Here is a 26,605-nt window from a genome sequence, read left to right as displayed (position 1 = left end):
CTCGCCACGGGGCGTCGCCAGGTCGGAGGTGTCCTTCAGAGGACACCTCCGGCCTGGCGAAGCCCCGAGGACAGGAGCAGGGCATGCGGACCCTTTGCTCCTGCCCCCCACGGGCCCTTACTGGTCCCCAGCTGTCTCTGAGAGACAGCTGGAGGTCAAGGGAAGGGCAAGAGGAGCAGGCGTGCACCAGTCACCCCTCCCCCAATTTCCCCAAACTTCCAGCTGTCTCTCATCACTGTATATTCTCTTGAAGGGATCACTTTGTTCCCCATGATGCAACAGAAGAGGCTGGCATAAGATGAGTAGAAGTTTACAAGAGTTTATTTGACAGATGTCTGTTTTTAGTCCTATCAAATGGATTCTGTACAGTTACAGGCTCCTTCTCGTTCAATTGTCATTCCATCTAACAAGAGAAAATGAGGGGAGGGAGAATAAGAAAATCCACAACTCTTTTCCCACATGTCATTAAATATATTCATATATATAATCATAATATATTAGTATGCATTGTAAAGAAACATTGCTCCCAAACTATATGCAATGGTCATAACTAAAAATTTACAATTTGTGATATTAACAGGAACAACCAGAGCACAGGTTTTCTTCCCTTATGTAACCAGTGTGTATGTGTGTATGTGCATGACAGGGGGGGGGGGGTTTGAGAGAGAGAGAATGGTGGAAGGTTGGCAATTAATAAACTAGTTAAAACTGTCATTAAAACTGGGAATGATTTCTTTGTTCAGTGCTACTTATTAGTGACAATTGTTTTGGCATGTTATCAGCTCCACCAAATAATTCTGGTTGCCATTCTATCCTGTTAATACAGAGCTTGTGATATTTCTCCAGAGAACTTCACCGTTTTTGCATTATACGTTTAGTCTTGACAACCCACTGTTTGACGTTTCTAGAGCAGGTGCAAGGTACTCGTTTCTGTTGACTCAGTTTCATTCATATATTTGGTGATGGTGGTGCTTGTTTTCTTATCTGCAAATATATAATTATAGTTTTGTTAGGTTTCAAGAATATGTTTTATCAAGAGAAGTTTCTTGATAAAAATTTGGGAAACCGCAGCTTGCTATCTTGCATTCTAATCAACTGGAAACAGCTTATTGTACTGTAGCTTATTGTACTCCTGTCTTCCGCAGGTTTGCCTAATGACTGTTCACCTCCAAATAAAAATGCCAATCTCAGAACCTTTTCACATTTGTAACACATTGATACCGTTTTAACTGCCAAGGCTGGATCCTATGGAACCCTGAGTTTTGTAGTTTTCTGAAGCAGTTTAGCTACCTCACAAATCTCTAAATCACAAGCTAATGTATTATAATTGTGTCGTGTGAAGGGGGCCTAAATTGATCATGCTTATATGCTACTTCCTAAGCACATCTGATCATGCTGAAAGATTGAAGGCTCTGTCAATGAATAGCCCAAGGTATGTAGATCAAGTATTGGCACATTTTTCTTGTACACTAAAATAAGAGGTTATAAGAAGTAAAACAATCCTTAAAACATGAAACTTTATTCTTTTCTGTTTAGCTGATTTGAATCTGAAAGTCCACTGCAGTGCACCAAGGGAGATATTTGTTATATGTCAGAAATGCAAAAGAAGCCCATAAACCGGTCAAGATATATGTGATTGTATACAGAAAAGGTTTTCTTACTAATGTAGGAGGGAAGAAGATACTTTCAAAATAATCTAAGATGATATACGGAGTTCTAGTTTATTTTTACACTTTGTACTAATGCAGCAGTAAGTCATATTGGTTTTCTTTGTAGTTTCTCTTTTATTTGCCATCTGGTGTTCTCATCCTCTTTCATAGCTTTCTAGATTATTGGTGCCTGTTAAAGAAGGTGAGCCCACTCTTCAGCTGTCCTAAAGGTCGGATGGACACAAATAAAAGTGTCTGTTAATAAACATTGTTTTGAGGGATTAAATTGTGGTTATCAATACTTGTTCTAAACATTGAATTGCCTCCTGAACACTTCCTTACCCAGGATTGAAACTATATGTATAGTTCCATACTGTCTGGATGCTGGACTTCAGAGTAAAAGAAACTTTCAAAGGAAAGAAACACTGTAACAGGATTTTAATGAGAATAGCCTTTTTGTAGCGGGAGAAACCTTCACTGGGAAGCCAGAACAAGGAGACTTGTGTTGTGGGACAGTGTGATGGTAGGGCTGAGCTGAATTTTCATGAGTTTTGCTTTTTGTATTGAAATGTACACATTGGAGGGAAAATGTTTCATCAGACTGCTGAGCACGTTTACAAGAAAATACGTATTTTTGTGGAGACCTGGGAACTAATAAAAAACCCAAAAGTTTCCCAAAGTTGAATTTTAAGAATTTTGGAAACTATACAGTTTCTGAGTTAGTCCACAAGTCACAACAGTGAGATGTATCTGAGAATTGCATGCAAGAGACCTCAACGATCTTGAATTTAAGCAATTTGAGTAAAAGCTTGGGAAATATACTTTTTATACACCCTTGGTAAGCCCTCTTTCCCCAGGCCATGTAACTTTCATTGGTCTCCCCTAGTCTTGTCATCACACCTATGGCCTACATCTTAATTCCTTGACACCTTTAAAAAAAAACATATTTCAGGGATCTTTGCACAACTCTTGAGTTCTCTTTCATGTCCAGGTTCAAGATAAAACATGGATGAAATTTGCAGGAAGCCTGAAGATTCAAAATCAAAACTAAATAGGAGGTTTCAATCCCACTCTAGCTCCATGTGGAGAAAAAGAATGTTCCAAAGGGGAATAACTATCTCATCACTGGCAATCTGTATTCAGAATCTGATTTGATAGTTATGATCCTACATGCACATAGTCCAAAACAAATTCTGAACAATTTATCACCAGTCAGTCTGTATTCAGAATCTCATTGGATAGTTGAGATCATGCATACACTCAGTCCAGAACAAATCCTGAATAATTTTGCCTTTTCTTGAGATGCCTTCTGCAACTTTTAGCCTAGAGTTTACAAAGAACCTCTCTTAGGACCAGAGTCATGTTGATTGCTGCTCCACTGACTTCAATGAGCTTTAGGTCAAAATGAGAGTTGCAGCAAAACAGAATTGTGTTCTCCTTAGCAAAATCTTAATGAGAGACATTTTCTTCTATACCCCTTTCCTCACAGTCACTGCTATATTTCTGGCAATTCTGCTACATTTCTGGCAATTCACCCACAGGATGGCAGAAAGAGACACTGTTTATCCTCAAGACAGTTGTCTTCTTGTCTCTGAAGCAAACCAAAAGCTTTCTGCCACTGGCCTGGTGATGTTTGTGTTTGGCTGCTGAAAGCAGCTTAGGACCAATATAACAAATTAGGCTAAATTTCAGGAGGAGGGGCATAAAGTGCTCAACAGCTACAAGTTAAATGGATAAATTGCTTGGTTGGGGACTCTATGAAGTGCAGGTGCTAAGATGGTATTTCTCACCAAACAAACTGCTAATGATTCTAAAATAAAGATTGATAGGAACAAAATGCAGAGCAAACCAAAAAGTATCCAATTTTTAACCAGGCTTAAGGCCCCATTAAGAAATAATCACTTAACTCTTGAAGCCTGGTGGCCTTTCGAGATCTTTGTTTTAAACATTTAATTCCTTAGCAGTTTCTCCCCCCCCCCCCCCATACCCTTTTAGTGCTTCCAGCATGATGGTCATTTAAATGTTTCTAGGCATGAGAGTAGCTTGTCATTCTTTGCAAGAATAAGGTCAGTAAGTCCTTGTATCCAGGTTTGTTTGATGGCCTGTACAGTTGAAAGTCATATGGTCACATGGCTTTCCATCTTACCTTTCGTCTGGCTGACTTGGAACTGCACCACAGAGACTGAGTTCTGATTTTCCCTTCCTGGTGGACTTGCATCCCTTGACAGTGTCCCTGCACATAATCTTCTTTCATACTGTATCCTTAACCTGTGGCTACCATGAGAAGATTAACAGCTTCTGAAGACAAAACTTGGACTGAAACAACAGTGGTGTTCAAACAGTGGGACTTGGTTCCTTGGGTGGTTATCAGGGGGTTTTATCTTTAGGAATCCTCTCCTTCAGTGCAGGTGCTGAATGGAATGAGGGGCTATTGTAGTGACCTTTTGCAGTAGGCCCAGTGAGCATGATTGATGTCCCACAGGAACTGAATGCACCTTATACAATGGGTCCTTGGTATCTGCAGGGGTTTGGTTCCAGGACCCTCCATGGATGCTCAAGTCCCATGGCATGCAATGGCATAGTGAAATGGTGTCCTTTATATAAAATAGCAATACCAAGGTTTGCTTTTTAGAATTTATATCTTTTTGGAGTATCTTCAAGCCATGGTTGGTTGAATCCATGCATATGGAGAGCTGACAGTAGTGATCATAGGGATTACTCGGCAGACAAATCAATATAGAACAGGATACATTGTTTGAAAATTGCAGACCTCATAATATGCAACCATTCTACGTTACAGATCCTGGTCTGCTGTGTACATGCAGCAGCACTAGGTGGCTGAATCTTGAGGTGCTAGAATAGACCTTAATGCCTCAGACTTCAGATTGAGGTGGAGGGATGCCATTCTTAAAATATTGGTCAACATGAAGAGTTCCATGCAAGTAAAAAAAAACAGATCTAGTACGGTGGTGGTGAATGTGGCCTTCCAGATGCCATTGGACTTCAGCCGCCATCAACCCTAGCTAGCATAGCCTACAATCAGGGATGATGCGAGTTGTAAACCAGCACCATCTGGAGCACCATACATTCCCCATCTTTGGCCTAGCAAATTGTGTGTATGTGTCTAGGCTGTGCTTATTTTTTTTTTCTTTTAGGGAATCTTTTGATAGACGGGAGTAGTAACTGTACACCTAGAATTGGTGCCACCTATTTTACTTTTAATTCCACAGAATGAGCATATCATGGCAATGTGTGGATGAAACTGAAGGCATCTGAGGTAAGCACTTCTAGTCAGTTTTATATATATATATAGCCAGCTTAGCTTTCCCACCCACCACGCTACCCTTCTTCCTTGCAGGGGCATTAGTTCCCTCTGGGTCTAAAGTAAGATTTGATACAAACTGCATTGATAAATCCTCCTCATCTGGGAGACTGTTCTGTATCTTTTTATTGAAGCAACTAAGACCATATAAACCAAATGCCCTGAAACTCCCAACTGTTTGCAGAGCAGTTGAGTCAGTGCTTTCCCCCTGGCCCCACCATCCCAGTCTGCGCTTCTTGACTTCTGTCCTCCATATTCTCCACTTCCCCGGCATCTGGCCACTTTACACCTATTTATGCTGAAGTTTGTTTTATGGTAGTTTATGTCATTATATAAATATTGTCAATTGCTATAAAACAAGGCAAAACCACTGGAAAATGTCATTAAAAGGATGTTTCCAAGTTTCCTAATAGGAAACATCTCGGGGAAGTTTGTATTTTGCAGGGCACGCGGCCCTGAGCTCGCAGGGGGACTGCCTGCCTCTATCGTCCTCCAAGTTTTATAGTTAGGACCAGTAGGAGATTTGTATGGATAGCAACAAAAATCACTTCTTGTGGTCTAAATGGAAGTGGACACCACCACCACCACCCCAGTGTAGATTGCTGGCATAGATGTGTTTGAAGGAGTAGTTTGTCAGTCCCCAAACATACTATTATAAAACCATGGCTACCACAGGCTTTTACAAACAGAATTATCTTGTCAAACGTCATTCCCATTTCTCCATGCAAGCGCTGGTAATACATTTGCTCTGGGATCATTTGTTGCTTTACACTCCCTGGTGCAGGGAATCTTGGGTCCTTATGCACACAACACCATTGTGGTACAAATTCCACTGTAACCATCACTGCTGGATCGTACAGAATCCTGAGGTTTGTAGTTTGATGAGGCACTGAGCTCTCTGGTGGAGAACTCTAAGCATTTCACAAAACTACACATTCAAGGATTCCATACAATGGAGCTGTGGCACTTAAAGTGGGATCAAAGTGCTACAAAGGTGTAGCATGAAAGAGACTTTGGCTAATTCTCAAGCCATGCTATTAGAGGAAGAACCCTTGTGAATCCTATATTTAGATGTTAATAACCATTGCATTGGAGATGCACTGTACAGATGCAGCATTTCATTGCTCTCTTCAGGCTGCATCCTTCCAAGATATGGATGGTGAACTGTATGTGGATGGATGGGTTGGTGCTATCTCAGGAGAAAAGTCATTATAGGGTCTGCCCAACATAATGTTTGCTTTCTTTAGGGAGAGGTGAGCACCAAAGGTTTAGCTGCTCTCTGAAGAGCAGGTTGTTGCTGCTGTTGTTATGTGGCATCAAGTCAGCTTTGACTTACAACCACCTTAGGAATGAAAGACCTCCAAGAGCTCCTGCCATCAACAACCCTCCTTAGGTCTTGCAAACTGAGGGCAGTGACTTCCTTGATTACTTGACTCAGTGAAGCAAGTAAGAGAAAGCAGCTACTGCCAGTTAACACTGCAGTACTTATAGGAAGCATTATTTCATATCCTGATGAATGTAGGAGTGGGGGTAATCTAGTGGTCTCAGACAGGAGCTATAGTCATAATAAAAGCATTGCAAGATTTCCTAGAGAGATGGCTAGTAATCCATCAATTTCAACAGCTCCATAAATACATTCTTCTTCATCACTCTCAGCTTTCTTTCCTTGAATTAGACAATAACACTGTAGTTTGGAGCAACATTTGAAAGTACATGCCCCGACACCCCTCAGTAACTATCATGTTAAGGTAAGTGGAATGTCACAGGTTACAGCTAAGAGTCTTTTGTAGGTTTCCCTTGCTCTATCAAGATTCTGCACGACAGATAATGGAAAAGCTACTCCAGCTTTTTATCAGGTGGTTACTTCACCCAGTAATCTGTTTCTTTCTGTCAATAACAACTTCATTTAATCTCTTTTTAGAGAAATGTATGGAAGGCCTTTTCCTGCCAACATCATGTTTTTTTGTAATGACTGTTTCAGCGTGTCTGGATTTTGGAACTAGTTGATGTTAGAAAACTTAAGGCAGTCGGTCACTCTTCAGAGACCAAGGGGAAGGGAGAGGGGGGAAAAACTCAAAGGGGAAGATGGGAACTAGCAAGAGACCTAATATTTGTTCCTATGGTGAGTAGGTTCTCATGTGGTTCTTCTCTAAGCTTGTTCTCTCACTAAATTTTGTGGTAATATGAGGTGCAAAATTGGCATGTCTCACAAGAAGTTATTAGTCCCTCTTTTGCCCTCCCCTTCCCGTTGCACATGAACTGCAAAGCAAGTTTCTTGCCAGTGTCCCTTATCCCACCCCACCTGCTCCAAGTCCTGCACAAAACAGTGTGTGCAGTCTTTCTTCACATCTTCAGTCCCCCATCTAGGCTTTCTTGCATTTCCCCTTCTTTTCCCGTTGCTGGAACTTCCTCAGCCGCCGGGCCCATGTGTCCCTCCACTGTATCACAAGGCTGCTTTTGTCTGCTACAATGCCGTTCTGGTCAGGAGAGTCCTCATCGTGGCCCAATAGCAAGTATTTCTTCATGGGCTTGATTTTTGGGCACTTGCAAGCAATGTCCTTGGAGCGTATCCACAGGATCTGATCACCACGCCGTATCCGGTTTGTCCCTTGCTTGTACACAGAGATGATGTTGACTGTAAACTTCCACCATTCTCCAGCTTTGTCTGCTTTTAGGATGTGGATCTGAACAGCTGAGAACAGAAAGCCAAGAATGAAGACAATCATTTTAATGCACTCCTCATCAAGTTTACAAATATTCCTTCTGTGCCAATAGCAGTGATTAAACAATTGTGAACTAGAAATATGTATATTTGTTGTAGTGGCTTGGCATTTTAACTTCTCAGGCCACAGCAAACTGTCTACAGGGAGCCTTGTTTAATAAAAATCATCAGTTCATGGTCACTAACTTAGTCAAGATGCTTTGTACAGAAATGCTTCTCTTCTTCATCTGGTTTGGTTGAAGAACATAATAGACAAAAACATCCCACGTTCTTGGAAGGAGCAATACCTGTCCTGGTGCTGAAAAGTGTGATCTACTATGATTGGGAGGTCACTTTGTTTGTTTATTGTGTACATAACATCTTTTGGCCCTCAAAAGGTACCTCAAGATGATTTACAACTACAAATACACAGTAGGATTTGTCAAGCAGGGTAGCCAATGGAAGATGAAGCCAGGGGCAACAGTAGGTGGTACTAACTAATTCTGACTTTGTTCCCTCCTCCTCCTTTGTAGTAAGATTGCAGTGGAAGTCTTTAATAAGTAATGAAAAATGAGCCAGTGTGGTGTGGTGGTTTGAGCATTGCACTACAACTCTGGAGGCCAAAGTTTGAATCCCTGCTCAGCCACAGAAACCCACTGGCTGACCTTGGGCAAGTCAGATGCTCCCAACCTCAGAAGAATGCAAAAGCAAACTGCCTCTGAACCGATCTCACCAAGAGAATCTTGTGATAGATCCCCTTTAGGGTCATCATAAGTCAGAAACAACTTGAAGGACACAACAAGAAACTGAAGAATAGTCTGTTACATTGGCTCAGTAGGCTTCCATACCATCATATTTGATTCTCTTTGAAGGGTGGCAGTGCCACTCCATGGACTGGACTGGCTTTAGGTTAGAAAGCAGACAGAAATAGGGTGATTGGGAGTAGCCTGAGCCTGAGGAAAGTAGTGACCAACCTGTACTGCTGAATACAATAAAGACAAACAACAATCTTAAAAATGAATCACTTAACAGCATTTTTTAAAAAAGATTAGCAGTTAAAACCATTAACAGCTTGGTGAAACAAAAATGTTTTGGTGACTTGCCCAGCAATGTGATAGGGTCAAAATAGAAAGCTCTGTATGGCCATTTTGTAGGCTCTAGCACTCCTCAAAACATTACAGCGGCATTGGAGTCTAACCAAATACTTATCTAATCTGCAAATGGGAGGAGGGGCCAGCCCTTTGGAGTCCTTTCCCATACTGAAGGGCTAGTTGCCACAGGGAGCTGCAGGAACTGTATTTGCCTAACAGCAAATCAGTCTTCAGTGTACTGTGCTTGGTAGAAGACCATGGATTCAGTTTTAAGAAAGAAAAATAGTCCTTACTTTAGGATACATTACACGTATTAAGTTCAGATTCAGTTTCATACCATTACTAGTATTATTATTGGCTATATTTGCATCTCATCTTTCCTACAGTGAGCTTCAAGCAGTTTACAAGGCTCTTTTCTTCCCCACCTTTTCTTCACAACAACCCTGTGAGCTAGATCAGGGAGAGAGACTGGCTGGTGGCCCTCAGGCAGGGATGACAATAATTTGGATTCAAGATGGATTAACTTTTTATTATTGGGGTGTATGTGGGGGTGGGGAAGGCAGCGGTTATCCTGTTTTCTTAGTGAGGGGGTTGCCATTTGGGCACAATACATTGTTTCTTATATGTAAATTCTTTGTGTAACCCCTCAGAAGCTTTTTCCTGTAATTCCTTCTATTCTAGTCACTGGCACTTGACATTTGGGAGTTGTTGCTCCATCTCCTTCCCCTGAGGGGACAGGGACCTGTCCAACTTTCCCTTCTCTTTCCTGCTGGGCATGTGACCTCTGTGGTCTGTGCTAGTGTCCCACATTCCAGACCTGACTATGATGGTAACCGTTTCCATGTTTTCCTTACCTAGGGATTTGAGGCTCAATGTGAACTTTTTTTCAAAAAAAGGAAAACAAAATATGAAGGAAATCAGGGTCTTGTTTGGTTGAAGTCATGAAGGGTGGCCATGGTAACAAAAGGCAGCCCTTTCATTTTGTCATTTTGAGCAAAGGGGTGGGAGAGGAAACAAAAACCTACCCAGAACTTTGCCCCACTGTTTGGGTTTTTTTTTTTTTTTTTTTTTTGGCATGGGGGGGAGGGAGGAACAGTATGTGAAAAGAATTTTGCTGCAATGCATTTGCACACAGCAGAGGCCTCACGTTTCAACCAACTACAGCTCATAAAAATGCAAGACATGTCAGATTGGGTGAGATGAATAGGCCATTCTATCCACTACCTCATCCCCAGCAGCAGCTAGTTAGGATTTTTTAAAACATTTTTAACATTATGAAATGCCTTTCTATGAATTGATCACAAATTTCAGAACAGTACATTCCATCAGACTCGTTAAATAATCTATCTAAAGATGCCAAGGGTAAGAAAAACTGTCCAACTTAGAATTCCAATGTGGATATTGCTGAGTAGAAACCTTTCATAGTTCTACATGAAACAACTATGGTTTCTGGTTTTTTATTAATTTTAAAATTAAAATTATTAGCAGTCATAGTAGTAAATTTTCATCAACAGGGGCTGTGCAAACTCGGCATCCTAAAGGGTTACTCTTGATTTAACTGAGTCCCCAGAAAGACCTATTTAGGAAAGCCCTACATTGAAAAAGTTGTCTTGTCTCCTATGATCCCCTCAAGAATGGAGGAAGGAACCAAAAGTTAGTTGCTAAAAATCAACAGGTATCAAACATTTCTTACAAGTCCTATCACCTAACCTTAGGTTTTTCAGAGCTCATTAATGTTGCTTGATAGTTGAGAAGTGTGCTTTATCATCTTCACTTTATCTGATTCAAATTCAGATGGACTTTGCATGGACTTTTGTTCTGTTTTTTTAATTGACAGCAGCACCCGCTGAGCAGTGAACTGGTCTCCTAGGCTGTTCAGTACATATTAAGAGAAAAACTGCCAGCCAGGAAAACTGAGTATAATCCAAACCATTTCATATCATCACTTCAGGGAACTGTATGACACTAGGAGAATTGACTTTCATTTTAAATGGGAGCAAGGAGTGTCTTCCCACATGCAAGTCATCTGTTCTGTTCAGTACCTTCATCCTATCCTTTCTAGCAAACCCTATCAAAATCTGGGCACTGAATGCTGTATTGCTGAGCTGCTTGACAGATCTCCTTGTGAAAGTTCAGCCATTAACTATTGCTTTGGTGTAAGATTACTTGTCCCAGATTACAATAGATGGCACTGAATTTTATTTATGTTTGCATGACTTTTCAGGTTGTTGATCCTACACTGGGAAGCTGCTTTGCACAAAATGTGGAGGGCTTGTCTGGTCAAGCTTGGCAGCAATGGTTTCTTGGTTAATTTAAAAGTGTAATATTACAAGGGGGGAAAGACAGTCTGACTATAGTTAGAATCAGCACAATTTTCTTTATGTTCTGCTGGGTTTTCCTCCTTCCTCCTCCCCTTGATGTGTGCAATACAGACAACTCCAACAGCTGCTGGCACATCCTCCCACTGCTTGCCTGCCTGCTTGCCAGACTAAAAGGAGATCAAATCAACATTGGCCTAAAGGAAAGAACTGACAAGCCAGCTGGTTAACAGGGTTGGTAACCTCTCGCAGCAGGGAAGGAGGGAAAATTCCACCAGAGGCAGCATCTCTGTTCCATTCATTGCTGAGCTTGTGCTGTGAGCCACAAAGCCCCCCTCCCAGCCAAATGCTCACAGGCAAAGTGGATTAGCTTGAGCCCTGGCACAGGAAGAACATGATGGGCAAAGTGATCGGGATTGGTAACTGGGGAGAGGGGGGCAAGCAGATGAAACAAGCAGCAGGTGCCACATAGGCAGCTCTACAAGCCTGCTGTGCTCTGGCAATGTACCCCCTGAGGGAGAGAACAAAATAAATTGAGTCACAGCTTTCACATTGAGCTTGTTACTGCTACAGCCCCTGATGACACTCATTTCCGACATGATGTGGCATGTGTCCAGCTCCTGGCTAAAAATATCTTAGGCATGCACAGCTTGGAGTCTGTGAGCAGCCAAGGGCAGGGGTCCCCAGGCTGCCATGGGCTCTTCTTCATCCTGACTGGCCAATTAAAAGAACCAGCAGCATCTAATGTCTGTAAACTTTGCTAAGCAGAGAAGAGAAGGCCAAGTCAGCAAGGGCAGGGGTTATCTTTTTTCTGAAATTAGTTTAAACACACACATCCTACACACACTAATTTATCCAGGCCCAAGCCCTACTGGCTTCTGAGAATGGGTTAGCTGATGGAGAGCTTGAACAATTTTGGCACATATTGTGTGTGTACATATATGTGTGTGCGAGGAAGTAGAAAGGTCTCTATTCTGTATCAATAAAGGAACAGACAAGTCTTTCTATCAAAACTTTACTTACCATCCTGTGGGCATTGGCTTAGCTATATCTCTGCCAGCCTTGGTTCTCATTAAAAGGCTCTGAAGTGAGCTGCTGAGGACAGAAGCATAGCCTCTCGAGACACAATGGAGAGTAGGGCCAAGGCTATGTTCTCCAGTGTGCTAGTAACCAGCCACCAGATGGCAATGTCATCCTTTAGGCAGCTGAAAAATTGTAGCAATATGGGGGGGGGGTGTCACAATCTGAAGCAAGACACTAAGTATTATTTGTGACTGCCATTCTGCATGGTTATTAGCAGGGAATAATGTCCATTGAATTCAATGGAGCTTACTCATAGGCACCATAAGATTTCACTCAACTGCTCAACAAAAAGTCCCATATGTATGATTAAGAGCCTTGAAATACTATAGTCATGCCCGATTTTGTAACACTGGTGAGGTAAATTACAAAGGTGTTACAAAATCCTTTACCTTTCTAAATGACTACTGCTTGGATACAAGATAGCTGAACTGGTAATCACCTTGACCATTGTTTCCAATATATCTGATCTTGATCATCCCAGATATTTAATTACAAGGCAGGCCTTCCCAAAAAATTCTAGGAATTCTGCTTTATCAAACTAAACCGAAGCTTGGGGAACAGGGGAAATCAATAAAGTCATTTGGAGTTCCTTTCCTTCCCATCTCCTCCAGATGTCTGCAGACTCAGAACAAATGTGTTTGCTATAGTTTCACATTGTTATAAACTATCTAAGCCTAGGTCAGGTCATTCTGGTTTCAACCCTCTCCAGAGCAAAGTTTGTCATTATTAAAATCTTATTTTTGAACTGGGGCTAGAAGGCTTATGGGGTTTACCTGTTTCATTTGAATTTAATATTGAAGATTTATGAGGTTTAATCTCTGCTTTTTGCAAAGGGTGTGACCCGTCCAGTCACTTTCCTTCTTTGCAGTTTTTAATTCATTTCCCCCCAAGAAGTTTTATGGCCACCCTACCAGGACATGTTTTCTCATGACTTCCCTTTATCACACAGCTACTCATACACTGCACATGGATCCTGTTACACCCAGGAACCTGTCACAGTTGACTGCCACTCTGGGAAATATGGTTGCACCATATTAATATATTTGGAGGAATAACTATTAGAACACCATGTGTTTCCTCTCCCTCTTCAGCTTTATCCTCAGGAGTTTTGGGTTTCTATGTGGAATACTCTTTTTAAAAAAAAGTCTTATGAAAACATATTTTTATTTTTCCATGTGCAGCTGCCAAGGTGCCTTTCAACAAAGAGAATGACTAACCAGTCTCCATGAAAGAAGGATTTTTCCAAAGAAAGCTACAGCAGGCAGGATGATCTCACCTTTTGGGATAGGACCCCCCTTCCCCACATCTCCCCTCCCCCACATACACACATCCCAACCAACTCCTCTTTAATAAATGTAAGTATTGACTGGTGAGAAAGCAGAAGTTATTCCTAGATAATACCTAGAATGAGAGGGGCCTCTGTCACTCAAGTAGTCTAGTCAAAGCCCAGTTTTGGTTTTATAAAGGCGAGGAAGATCGTATTGTGTCTTTGCCTGAAATGCTGGCATTCCATTTGGTACCTAGAAAGGAAGATAGGGATATGTGTGTGCACACAGTGGGAGGAGGAAGCAGAAGTGGAAGAAATGGTATGAACAGTGTATCAGAATTAAGAGACTAAACAGTCCAGGATGCAGAGAAAGCTTTTTTAGAAAATTATTTTTGGCCTTCCCCAGGCTAGGTGTGCCACTCCATATGCCTTGCCAGGCTCAAATGATTTGCTTTCCCTTTTACATGGCAAATGACATCTCACCTGCTGTATTTACCTGGAAGCAAAAAGGTATCTCTGTGTTGTGCCACATTTCATCCAACTGTGTTACAGCTGCTTTAGCTTCTTTTACATGCCTACTTATGAATTCACCCACATCTCCCACAAGCCCAGACATCAGACGTGCTCAGTATGAGAAACAAGTGCAAAATGGGGATGAGCTGATCCCCCCCACCACACCCCACCTCAATTTCTTTATTAGACTATGGCTTTGCTTAGCACTCTCTTTCACTCTGCCGGCTTTCCACTTTAACTTGTAGAATTTCTAAAATTAAGTTTGTGTGTGTGCCAACATTAGTTTGCTACAGTTCTAAGTTTGTACCTTCTCCTTGCCACATAAGTTACCAACAGTCATGAAGGCATGCGTGTACTGACAAGCAGTACACTGCAGAACATTTTTAAAATAGTATAAGTTTATGCAGGGTGTTGTATGTCTGTAAATGATGAAAATGATCATGCAGTTGTGCAGCTGCATAATGAGCCCTCAATACTTGCATCCCTCAGTGTCTGTAAGGGAAAGCAGGCTAGCATGAACTGACCACCACAACAAATTATGTTCAGCACAACTCATAAATAAAGAAAACTGGATCACTATGTAATGGTACCACACTGCAAACAAGATGAGAAACTGAGAATTTCAAAAGACAGAATATGTGGCTGCAGCAAGTATTATAAACAACCCTGGTCCAAATTATCTGCCCAATCTGACACAAATGGCACCCTGCACAGAAATAGAGGCCAGATCCTTTTCAAGCACTAAGTCTAAAAGGTTTTGAGGTAAGACTTTGGATATGATTTGACTCTCTGCCTTTAAAACCATATCTAGGCTACAAATTTTTACCCCTGCCCAAACAACAAACAACTTTAATGTTTGCAGCTCTCTTTTTATACGCCCACATGTTGCACTGGTGACAGTGTGCTTGAGCTCTTCTCAGTCCTACCCAGCATAGCTAGTGGTGAGAAAAGATGGGAACTGCAGTCCAGCAACCCCTGAAGAGCCACATTTTCCATCTCTGCATGACTAGGATTTCACATATAGACAGATATGCACAAACCACTAGGATACAGATATCACTCTTCCATGGATCAGAAGAGTGTATTTCCCTCTCTAATGTCTCACTTCAAGTCTTCCCACTTAGCTTCCTGTGACGCAGGAATGTGCTACTGTTATATCCCTAAACATACAGCATCTCAAAGACATACAACACCTCACAGACTGCCAATATCTACTAGCTCATTCCTTCCTGCAGGCCTGCTGGAGTTAACCAAAAGCCAATACTTATTAATTCAATTCTCACGCTAACAACCCCTCTCAAAAAAAATTCTAAATAAAGGTGATTGAAATTAAATTCCCTTTAAAGTTGACATTATTCAACTTAATATAGAATAAAACTGAAAATACTTTAGAGTTTTTAAAAAATTATATATAAATAAATGCAGGAGTTTTCCTTTAAAAAAGAAGACTCTCATCCCTTTGAATCAACAAATTACAAAGATGGTAGAAACACTATAGAGGCTGGTTGTCCATATGAGAGCACCCCAACTTAGCATACAAGGGAAGTAACCATGTACAATCTAATTAAGTCCTTTTAGGATATTCAGAGCTGCTATCATCCCATAAAGTTGAGGCAAACAGTCTCCTAATTGGCTTCCTGCTGAGGAGTCCATAAAAAAAAGTCTTTATTGTCCTTCTGTGTAAGCTACTCTACACTTTCTTCACAGCTGGACTGTTTTGAACACTGTGCTGCCTTCATCTAAAGGCATGGTTGTAAGAAGCTACCATGCTATTAGCCCATGGTAATCAGTGTAGTAGTTTCTCTTGCAATCATATGTGAAAGACTTGTGCCTGTTTTGTTCCTTTGAGCTTATACAGCAGTTGGCTTTGGGTTGTTTCATGCACCCATTTGATTGCCATTATCTAAAATTTCAACTGGCTGCCTATTTTGCAGTATAAATAGGTTTTGTATTCTGCATACCTGTATTTAACCTTTTAGTATAGCTGCTTAATCTTAGGGGCTGTGCAGACCGGCCATTAAGGTTGGCCTGGGGGCGGGGTCAGGGCACGGCATCCATACGACACATGTTCTGACTCTGCCCCCATGGCGGCGTGATGCCATGTGCCGCTCCACATGGCGTGCGGCATCACAGCACTTCTCTGGTACAGCGTCAAAGCCGCATGATAGCAGCTACGGTGCCCTTTCTAGGGTGCAAAAAGGAGCCACTTTTTGCAGCTCCTTTTTGTGCCCTGGAAAAGGCCAGATCGGGGCCACAGCATGCAATTGCCACGGGCTCGATATGGGAAAGATGGAGGCAGCTGCAGGCCACCCCTTAGGGATGGTCTGCACAGCCTATTAGTCACTGTTGGTTCATAGACTTGTGACTCTTCTGTAAAGCCCTAGTGATAAATATTTATTGTGGAAGAAAGGGAGGAGGGTCTTTCTCATTTAAACTTCAGAAACACATTTGCTTTTTGTTTTGGTGTTTGTTTGTTTGTTTGTTGTTAAAAGCAAGACTAAACAACAAGCTTTTGCATCTGACTCTCACAATAGGAGATTGGCAAAGGAACTAACAACAGTACTTTCTCACTAAGTGTCAAACAGACATGCACAGTCTGCACACTGTCCTTCCATGGGAAAAGGGTGATAAATTATTCAAGGGTTCATCTCTGCAAATGACTGCTGGATTCCTCCCCCCCCTCCTCACGCAACGGTGGGCAGGTAGCCATGGTTTGGTGAAGTGGGAGGAGATGTGTGTATTAAAGTAGGGCCTTTTTTTCTTTCCCTTTCCTTTGGAGCATTTTTGGTCCTATGAATTTGTAAAAAGTTGCCTGAATACAGAACAAAAACAGTAGTGCCTCTGAACAGAAAAATTTCAGTTGCTGTCAGGAATGCCCTTGTATGAAAAAGATGTAGCAGACGGGGTTGGCTTAAAATGTCATGGGTGTTTGCATATACTCATCCTGAAAGAACTACATGTTGCCTACTGACAGACTGACTAACACCACAGTTTGAAGCTACGTTCAACAATATTCTACTAGGACAACAATGCAACATGGCCAGGATTGGTCTCCTTACTATAATGGAGGAAGACTAAGGAAGGGATTATCCTGTCCATCCATAGACCAGTTGTCAAAGATGAAAAGACATGTGCAATTTGGGCAAGATATTCTCAATCTGGATAGAAATAAACATTGGCAAAGGGCAAACTTTGTTTTAATGACAAGTGTTTCACATTTGACCCCAAGCATCTGCAGATCCCTGAATCGTATTAATGATAACAATGACTGAGAAGGTCAGACTTCTCATATGCACACAATGGTACAATAGTGTCTCAAGTGGTGTAGATTGTTGTGCTTCCATTAAATCAGAGAAGCTGCAGCCAGTGAGAATCTAAATAAATATTCAGTTGTGACAGTGCATCTATTGTTCTCAGGGAAAGGCAATTGGCTCTATGGGGCCTATAACCTAGTTGCAGAAGTGGATTCAGGAAGCAATGTATCCCTAGGCAATCTTTAAAATATCCAGTCTTCTCTGGTCTTTTTGCAGAAACACGCTAACATGACTACTCTCCTGAAAACAATGAGTTTTGTGGCATTTCTTGAACACTACAGTATTACTATATTATTACTTAAATACCCCCTTATATTAGAAACTCACTGATCACTATAAATTTCTAAGTATTTTCTCAGGGGAGGGAAGAAAGAGTGTAATGGCCACGGGTACGAGATCTAAAGTCCAGTTACAAATGCAAGGATTTTTTCAAACAAAAATTTACTCAAATTCCAGGAGAGGTTCTATAGAAATGCCAAACAAACAAACAGACATAACAATGACAATATTGAAGGAATTGAGAGAATTTAAGGTGCAAAGTAGACAAGAACTCAAAGAAACAAGAGATGATATAAGAGTTGATATGCACAGAGAGATGGAAGGTTTAGCAAAGAAAATTGACAAAATATCTAAAGAAATAAAGGAAATAAGAGTTGAAGTAAAGGAAGTTACGGAGAAAGCTAAAGAATTGGAGGAAAGAACAGAAAAAATAAACAGAGAAAGAGAATTGGACAGACGTAATATTTTAATGCAGGAAATCAGATATAGAGAAAGAAGTGCTAAAATTAGAGGTCTTCCAGAAAAAGAGAATGAACAATTATTGGACAATTTAATACCTATATTAGCAAGATATATGGACATAACAGAAGAAACGCTGGACAGTCAAACAGAAAAAAAATTCAGAATAAATTCTACATTTGCTAGAGAAAGAAACTTGCCTAGAGATGTGGCGATTTGTTTTACAAATATCAGGATTCGAGAAAAACTATGTCAGAGAAGTTATGAGGAAATGTTAGTAATAGAGGGAAAACAAATTGAAATTTTTAGAGACATTCCTGCTTATGTCTTAAAGAAACAGCAAGAGTACAGGTTTCTAACCCAGTTGTTACAAAAAAAGAGATTAGGTACAGATGGGAAAAAGTGGAAGGGATTATGATTACATACAGACAGAAAAAATACAAAATAAATACCATAGATAGGGCAAAGGAATTTTATAAAAAGTTATTATTTCAAATAAGAAAAGAGGAGGCAAGAGAAAGGAAAAATGGTGTAGAGGAAAAAAATCAGGAAGAAGAATTGCAGACACAGGAGAAGTTAAACAAAGAAGAAGAGATAATAATTCTTGACTTAGACAAACAGAGTGTGATAGGAGAAATTTCTGAAGAAGGGGAAATAAATTTAGATGAGGATTTGGAGTAAGAATCAGCTATGATGAATGAAATTAAAATTGGATCATTTAATGTTAAAGGACTGAATAAAAACTATAAAAGACGAGAAATATTTCACTATTTAGAAAAAAATCGCTTTGTCATAATTTGTGTTCCAGAGACAAAGATTCGTTGTAATGAAATAAAGTATTTGAAGAATCCAAAACTAGGAAAAAAAATTATTCTTCAGAGGGGAAAAAAAGGAGAAGAGGGGTAGCAGTTTATGTAAACAGAAAGTATGAAACAACAGAAATATTTAAGGATAAAGAAGGGAGATACATAGCTATCGAGATTGACACAGGTTCAGAAAAAATAGAGATAATTAATGTATATGCGCCATTGGAAAATAAAAACTTATTTTTCAAAAGATTAACTCAAGATCTAACAAAATGTAAAGGGAATAATTTAATAGTCGTGGGTGACTTTAATGGAGTCTTAAAGCCAAAAAGAGACAGGCAGTCTAAGAAAAAAATTAAAAGTAATCAAGGAAAATTACCAAACTCTTGTTTCGAGATGATGGAGGAATATGATTTAACAAATGTATGGTCATATCTTTATGAAAATAAAAAAGGATTTACTTACTATTCTGAAACACAAGTCTTCATCTAGAATAGACTTATTTTTAGTTTCCAAAAGCATAATTGCAAAAATCAATAGGATGGAGGTGGCACCAAGAATTTTGTCAGATCATAGCCAAATCCAAATAATATTAAAAAGTCAGTATGAAAAAAGACAACGGTCATGGAGGTTAATGAAAGTCTAATCTAAGATAAAAAATTTGTGAAATATATGAAAAAAGAAATGAAGTCCTTTTTTAATATAAATATGACAAATGAGGTTAAAAGTAAAACGGTATGGGACGCATTTAAGTCAGTAACACAAGGCTTATTAATAAAGAGAGGATCGGAGATAAAACGACAAAAGCAAGAAAAAGACAAAAAGGACACACAAGAATTGAAGGCATTAGAAGAATTGATCATGAAAAATAATGATAATGAAAAAATAAGAAAACGATATATACTGCAAAAACAGAAATTACAACAAAAAAATACAGAAGAATTAGCAAGAAATTTAAAATTTATAAGGCAAAGATACTTTGACGGTGCAAATAAACCAGGCAGATGGCTAAAGAAAGAAAAAGACAAGAAGAGGATAAGTAAAATAAAATTAGGTGATAAAATTATAACTAATCAAGAGGAAATTAAGATGGCCTTTCAAAAATTTTATATGGAGCTATATAAAAGTAGTACTAACGACAGTGAATTGAAAACCAAAATTAACGAATATTTAGAAAAAAAGACGATCAGAAAATTGACAAAAGAACAAAGGGATAGCTTGGAAAATCCGATACAATTGGAGGAAATTAGTCAAGAAATAAATGCTCTCAAGGATGGTAAATCACCAGGGCCAGATAGCTTTTCCTCTCTTTTCTACAAGACTTTTCAAGGGGAAATTGCAAACTGCTTACTTCAAGTTTTTAATAAGGTTCCAGTTGAAGGCTTACCAGTTTCATGGGAGACAGCAAATGTATCGTTAATCCCAAAGGAGGGCAAAGATAATATGATAATGGCAAATTATAGGCCTATAGCTTTACTTAACCTTGATTATAAAATCTTTACGGGGATAATTGCGAATAGGTGGAAAAAGATCTTAGTAGAAATTGTGAATAAAGATCAGAATGGTTTTTTACCAGGAAGATATTTACGGCATAATATAAGAACAATAATAAATACGATAGAATACTCTACTATACATAAAGATAAAGAAATGGCACTCATATTCGTCGATGCCGAAAAGGCTTTTGATAGTATATGTTGGGAATTTAAGTTACAAGTGCTAAAAATATGGGTCTAGGGACAAACAGCATGGCAAACATATCTCAATTGTATTCAAATCAAAAAGTGCAATTAATTATAAACGGACAAAAAACTGATTACATAGGAGTAGAGAAAGGGACAAAACAGGGATGTCCGCTGTCACCATTGTTGTTTATAACAACCCTTGAAGTTCTTAATAATGCTATTAGAGATAACACAAGGATAAAGGGTGTTAAAATTAAAGGGTTTGAACATAAGCTTCGCGCTTACGCAGACGACATAGTGATAATTGCTGAAGATCCAAAAAGAACCATAGAAAATATCTTATCTGAAATAAATGACTTTGGGAGCTTATCTGGAATCAAAATGAACAAAGAAAAATCTTTAATGATTACAAAGAACATGAAAATTGAGGAAGAACAAAAATTATCCGAAAAATCAGGAATTAAGGTGGTAAAGAAGTTAAAATACTTGGGTATTTGGACTGCGAATAAAAATATTGAATTGTTTGAAAATAATTATAAAAAAACATGGGCTCAAATTAAAAAGGACATGCAGAGATGGAATCATATGGAGGTATCTTTATTAGGCAGAGTTGCGATTATTAAAATGAACATTCTCCCAAAAATAATATTTTTATACCAAAATTTGCCTATAATTGTTAATGAGAAAGTCTTTCAAGAATGGAACAAGGATATAAAAGATTTTTTGTGGAAGGGAAAAAGGGCAAGAATTAAAAATCAAATATTAAAGAAAGACAACTCAAAGGGCGGATGTGCACTTCCCGATTTAAAAACTTATTTTGGGGCCTGTGGGCTTGTATGGGTGTTGGACTGGATTAAGGTAGAGGACAGGAAACTATTAAGTATCGAATCTTGTAATATGAGATTCGGGTGGCACGCGTACTTATGGTACCAGAAACAAGGAGTTAATATTGACTTTACCCATCACGCAATCCGTAAGCCTTTGTTAAAAATTTGGAACATAATAAAAAAGAGGTATTATCAAAAGATCTCAATGTGGGTGTCACCACAAGAGGCCTTTCTTAGGAGATGGGGAAATGATAAAGATTGGATAAGATATAAAGATCTGTTAAAAACAAATGATTTAGGTAAGGTGGACATAAAATCTAAGGAAGAATTAGAACGAGAGGGGAAAAATATACAGTGGTTTACATATTGGCAAATAAGATCCAAATTCAAACAGGATAATTCTAAGGAAGGCTTCGAAAGAAGAGAGAACGAAATTGATAATTTGGGATAAAGAAAAGGGAAAAATAGCAAAAATATATAAAATACTGATTTCTTCTTCGTGGTCTCTGCGAATCATACAAATGGGTTGTACTGCGCCTGCGCAGTGCCTTCGGAAACTTCTGGAATCACTAGGCAAAGTACACTTTGCAACATGTTGAAACTTTTTGGCGGTAACCCCGCCCATCCCCTATAAAAGCTCCGTTCCCGCGCTTTTCCCCAGTTCCTTTTTTCCGCCGCGTTAGCTGCCATTAGGATCTTCGCTCTCTATCTCAGTTAGGAATCACTGGAAAATTTGACCTCGGACCGTTTTTTGACTCTTCTCTGCCTTGCCCTTGAACTGATTTTGGCTTTAGACCCCGGACTGTTTGACTTCGCGCTTGCCTCTTCCTCAGCTTGTCTTTCCTTGCTTGTTGCCAACCTGGACCGTCTGACTTCGCTCTTTGGACCATGCCATCGGTGCCCTTCAAGAAGTGCTCCGTGTGTGGGGGTAAGATTCCCGGCCAACATCCCCATTCGTCCTGCCTTTTGTGCCTGGGGGAGACTCACGTCCCAGCTTCCTGCGCCTTGTGCAAGTCTCTAACCCCCCAAGCGAGGAAAAATCGGGAGACCAGGCTGAAGGCCGCAATATATACTAAGGTCTTTACCACGGGGGCAATGTCGTCTGTGGGGGCTTCTTCCTCTACCGCGACCCCCTTGCCAACCCTCGCCGAGGCTCCAACTCAGCCGCTTCCCGCTGACCCGTTGACTCTCGCTGTGGACGCCCCTACCATTCAGGCCCCTCCGGATCAGGGTCCGTAGGAGGAGGTCCCTCGGCCCCCGAAAAAGGACAAAAAACACAAGAAAGGCTCCAAGGAGAGCCGTGTTGTCGACAAGGACTTGAGCTCCCATAAGGGCTCTGCCTCGAGATCCTCTGTCCCGAAGGCACCCACTTCTTCCACTTCGAAGTCGGGTTCCGCTTCGAGGCCCTCGACCACCAAGACCTTGACGCCGTCGGGCTCCGGCAAGTCACCAATGAAGACGGGGACTCCTTCATCATCCAAGAGGCCCCGCGCTTCTTCATTGGAGGGGGACCACTCTCCGTCGAAGCGACGCCATTCCGATGACTGGGACCCCCTAGTGATCCATCAGAGGGAGGTGCCCCAAGACCGCTCGGACTTCGACCATGGGCGTTCGGATACCGACCGTAGGCCGTCGAGCGCCGATCATCGACCATCAGACCCTCGCCTGGCAGCTAGATCTGCAAGGAGTTTGGTCTCCAAGGCTTCCGAGACCGACGACAACCGCCCTGATCGGCGCTTGGATTTGCCGTCACGGTCCCGGCCTCTTCCCACCTTTCGCCATACGTCGGAGGATGTTGTTCAACTGCTCTCGGAGCCTGCCTCTCCCTCTAGTTCCAGACAGGATCGTCGTTCCATTACTCCAATGCCAACTCACACGCGCCGTGTTGCTTCACCGTCGCCATCCCGAGACCCGGAGCCGGAGTACTATTATGACAACGAGACGGACAGATACTACAAGTTAGTCCCTTGAGATGCTGTCGACTCCCTCTTCGAACCTCGGGTTCAAAGACCCAGGCCAAGAGCCTCCTCCAGGCCTTCTAGGGCGTCAGCGTTTTCACCCCGTCGCGTAGAAGCTTCCACTGAGCCAGACGTCGTGGACCTCGAATCTGACGAAGAGGCACCATCCCGGGCTCATTACCGTCCCAGAGGTGACTCACTGTCTTCCCGAGACGACGACTACCAATCTATCAACCAGGATTTTGCCCAGCCCGGTGCAGTCTCGCCGTCCGACGACGTCCGGACCTTCGCAGAGCACGTCATCAAAATGGGCAATGCTCTGGACATCAAGATTTCCCAGACCGAGGAAGAGGCGTCGGACCCAATTGAAAGATGAGTACATGGCAAATTGCCTACTCCACCGGCAATTCCTCTCCTTCCCTTGTTGGAGAAGTTGGCCAGGCGTTCTTGGGAGGCTCCCGCATCGACGGCGTCTAACAACAGAAAGGTTGAGTCCCTCTATAGAATCGCGCCGACTACTCCATCATGGCTGTTTGGACACCCCAAACAGAATTCAGCCATTGTAGAGGGCTCCCAGCGTGCGTCGACCCCGAAGGCCTCCCTGATGCCCTCGGACAGGGAGGCCAAGAAAATTGACGCCCTGGCCAAAAAGGCTTACTTCTCCTCGGCTCTGGGCATGAGGATAGCCAATTATAACGCATGCATGGGTGCGTACATCCAGTGGCTCATGGAAAAGATCTCCCCTCTCGTACCAGACTTACCTGACGAGTCCCAAGCAATCCTCTCGGAGGTCCGTGACGAGGCCCACTCGATTGGAGGTTGGCTCATCACCTCCGCCAGGCATGCCACCGACTGTTCTGCAAAATCCATGGCTGCTGCCATAGCACTCTGCAGACACGCTTGGCTAAGGTCTTCGGATCTAAACCAGAATGCCCGCACGACCATCGAGGACATGCCCTTCGATGAGGATGGCCTCTTCCATCGCGAGATTGACGAGAGGCTCAACTTTAAATATAGGATGAGGACCGCAGCAAAGAAGCACGGTATGTCATCCTCCCCCCAGTCATCTTCCCGCAAGCGCTTCACAGCTGTGCGCCAGTGGTATGGCCAGGGCCAAAGACCTTACCAACAAGATCGGCCCTTCCAGCGCCAGGACCAGTCCAGGCAGCGCTTTCCATCCCAGTCTTCTTCCTCCTCGGGCCGTCGGTCGGGGCCCAAATACAAGAAGAACTATAGGAGGCAGGATTCGGATCAAAATAAGAAAAGAAACTGAAGGGACGCAGCGTACTCCGTCGCTTCCTCTGCCCCTTCCTTCCTTGACAGACTGAGGCCTTTTTCTACCACCTGGGCCTCGATCACCACCAATTCTTGGGCCCTCATCATCGTCTGTAGGGGTTATGCCCTTGAGTTTGAAGAGCTCCCACCAACTGGAGCTATCCTTTCCACACACCCCTCAGACACCCTTCTCGACGAAGTACGCACCCTTCTCGCCAAAGGCGCCATCTCCCCTGTCGATCCCATCAACATTCCCAGATGCTTCTTCTCCCGTTATTTCACGGTCCCTAAGCCTGACGGAGGCATCAGGCCCATACTGGATCTTAGACAATTGAACACTTACCTGTCTTATCGCCGCTTTCGGATGGTAACACTTGCTTCTATTTTGCCTCTGTTACAACAGGACCTGTGGTTTGTCACGATCGACTTAAAGGACGCTTACTTCCATGTCAGCATCCGGGAGTCGCACCGCAGGTTTCTAGCCTTCGCCGTCAGGACGGACGCCTACAGATACAACGTCCTCCCCTTCGGCCTCTCTACAGCGCCTCGTATCTTCACCAAGTGCATGGCGCCCGTGATATCCCATCTGCACCGTCGCGGCATGAGGGTCTTCCCGTACCTGGACGACTGGCTCTTCGTGGCTCCTTCACGTCAAGAACTGCAGCGACACACCTCAGAGACGCTCCAGCTCTTACGGGACCTGGGACTGGTGGTCAACCTCGACAAGTCCCAACTGCTTCCCACCAAGCAGATAAGGTTCATAGGGTCTGTCCTCGACTCAAACAGCTGTACGGCATATCTACCTCCAGACCGTTTCCATGCCCTAGTCCGAGCCATCAGCAAATGCACTGCACAAAGGCGGGTACCAGCCAGGGACGTCCAGGTAGCCTTGGGTCACATGGCATCCACAACATTCGTCACACCATGGGCAAGACTCCGTTCTCGACCCCTACAGTCATGGTTCCTGTCGGCCTTCGACCTGGAAAGAGACCCCCCATCCCGCAAACTGACCATCCCAAGACCGGTTGCACACTCCCTCCGTTGGTGGCTCGACTCCCAGAACGTTTGCGTCGGCATGCCCTTTTTGTTGCCCCAACCAGAATTGGTGCTAACCACGGACGCATCGGAAGAGGGATGGGGAGCCCACGCTCTGGACCTGTGGGACAAAGGTATCTGGTCCCTAGACAAAAGGGCGTTCCACATCAACGCACTAGAACTCTTGGCGGTGGAAAAAGCCTTAAAAGCCTTAGAGTCTTCAATATCGGGCAAGGTCGTCCAGCTCAGGACAGACAACACCACGGTGATGTACTACCTGAACAAACAGGGAGGTACCAGGTCACGCACCCTCCTAGACATCACGCTCCGAATATGGAACTGGTGTATCGCCCGGGACATTTTGCTTCAGGCTATACACTTGCCAGGCACCCACAACTCTCATGCAGACCTACTCAGCAGGTCCCCATCGTCATGCCACGAGTGGAGACTCCATCCAGAGGCGGTACACGAACTCTTTACCCGATGGGGAACCCCACAGATAGACCTATTTGCGACCGTGTACAATTCCCATTGTCCCCAGTTCTGCTCCCGGACGCCGAACGACGGCTCCCTCGGAGATGCGTTCGGGTTCCGACGGTCGGGGGCAACGCTTTACACCTTCCCCCCCTTCCCTCTGATCACCAGGACGGTATCCAAGATGACATCGGATGCAGCCGACGCAATCCTGATCACGCCGTGGTGGCCGGCACAGCCCTGGTTTCCTTGCCTTCTTCACCTCTCTCGAGCCAACTTTCTCCGTCTCGAGTACAGGCCGGATCTCCTCACAGTTCAGGGAGGACGGGTCCGACACCCGGACATCGAGACCCTTCCCCTGGTAGCATGGAGAATCCATCCCTAGCCCAGCTGCCAGACTCGGTACGGAGGGTCATCCTGGCGGCCCACAAGCCAGCCACCTGGAAATCCTATAGACTTAAGTGGAATAAATTTCTTCGGTTCCTGTCGGACCGGCACCTTTCTCCGGCCCAGGTAACGACACCACTGGTCCTAGAATTCCTGATGTCC

At 42.6% G+C, this 26,605-nt stretch overlaps 1 protein-coding gene across 1 annotated transcript in view; it reads right to left on the bottom strand.

The window, feature by feature from the left end:
• Window positions 1-324: 324 nt before the first annotated feature.
• LOC149322067 (netrin-1-like) overlaps window positions 325-26,605 on the bottom strand; it is a 178,796-nt gene continuing 152,515 nt past the window's right edge. Inside the window, exon 6 of the mRNA XM_089522730.1 lies at window positions 325-7,663. Coding sequence (XP_089378856.1) covers window positions 7,335-7,663 — 329 coding nt within the window. The 3' untranslated portion in view covers window positions 325-7,334. The remainder of the gene's footprint in view (window positions 7,664-26,605) is intronic.

Source organism: Sceloporus occidentalis, unplaced genomic scaffold, assembly GCF_023333645.1.
Source record: "Sceloporus occidentalis isolate IW3139 unplaced genomic scaffold, rSceOcc1.0.p SCAF_1, whole genome shotgun sequence".
NCBI classification, from domain to species: Eukaryota; Metazoa; Chordata; class Lepidosauria; order Squamata; family Phrynosomatidae; genus Sceloporus; species Sceloporus occidentalis.
Note: the sequence above shows the minus strand (reverse complement) of the source record. Positions and strands in the feature narration are given on the sequence as shown.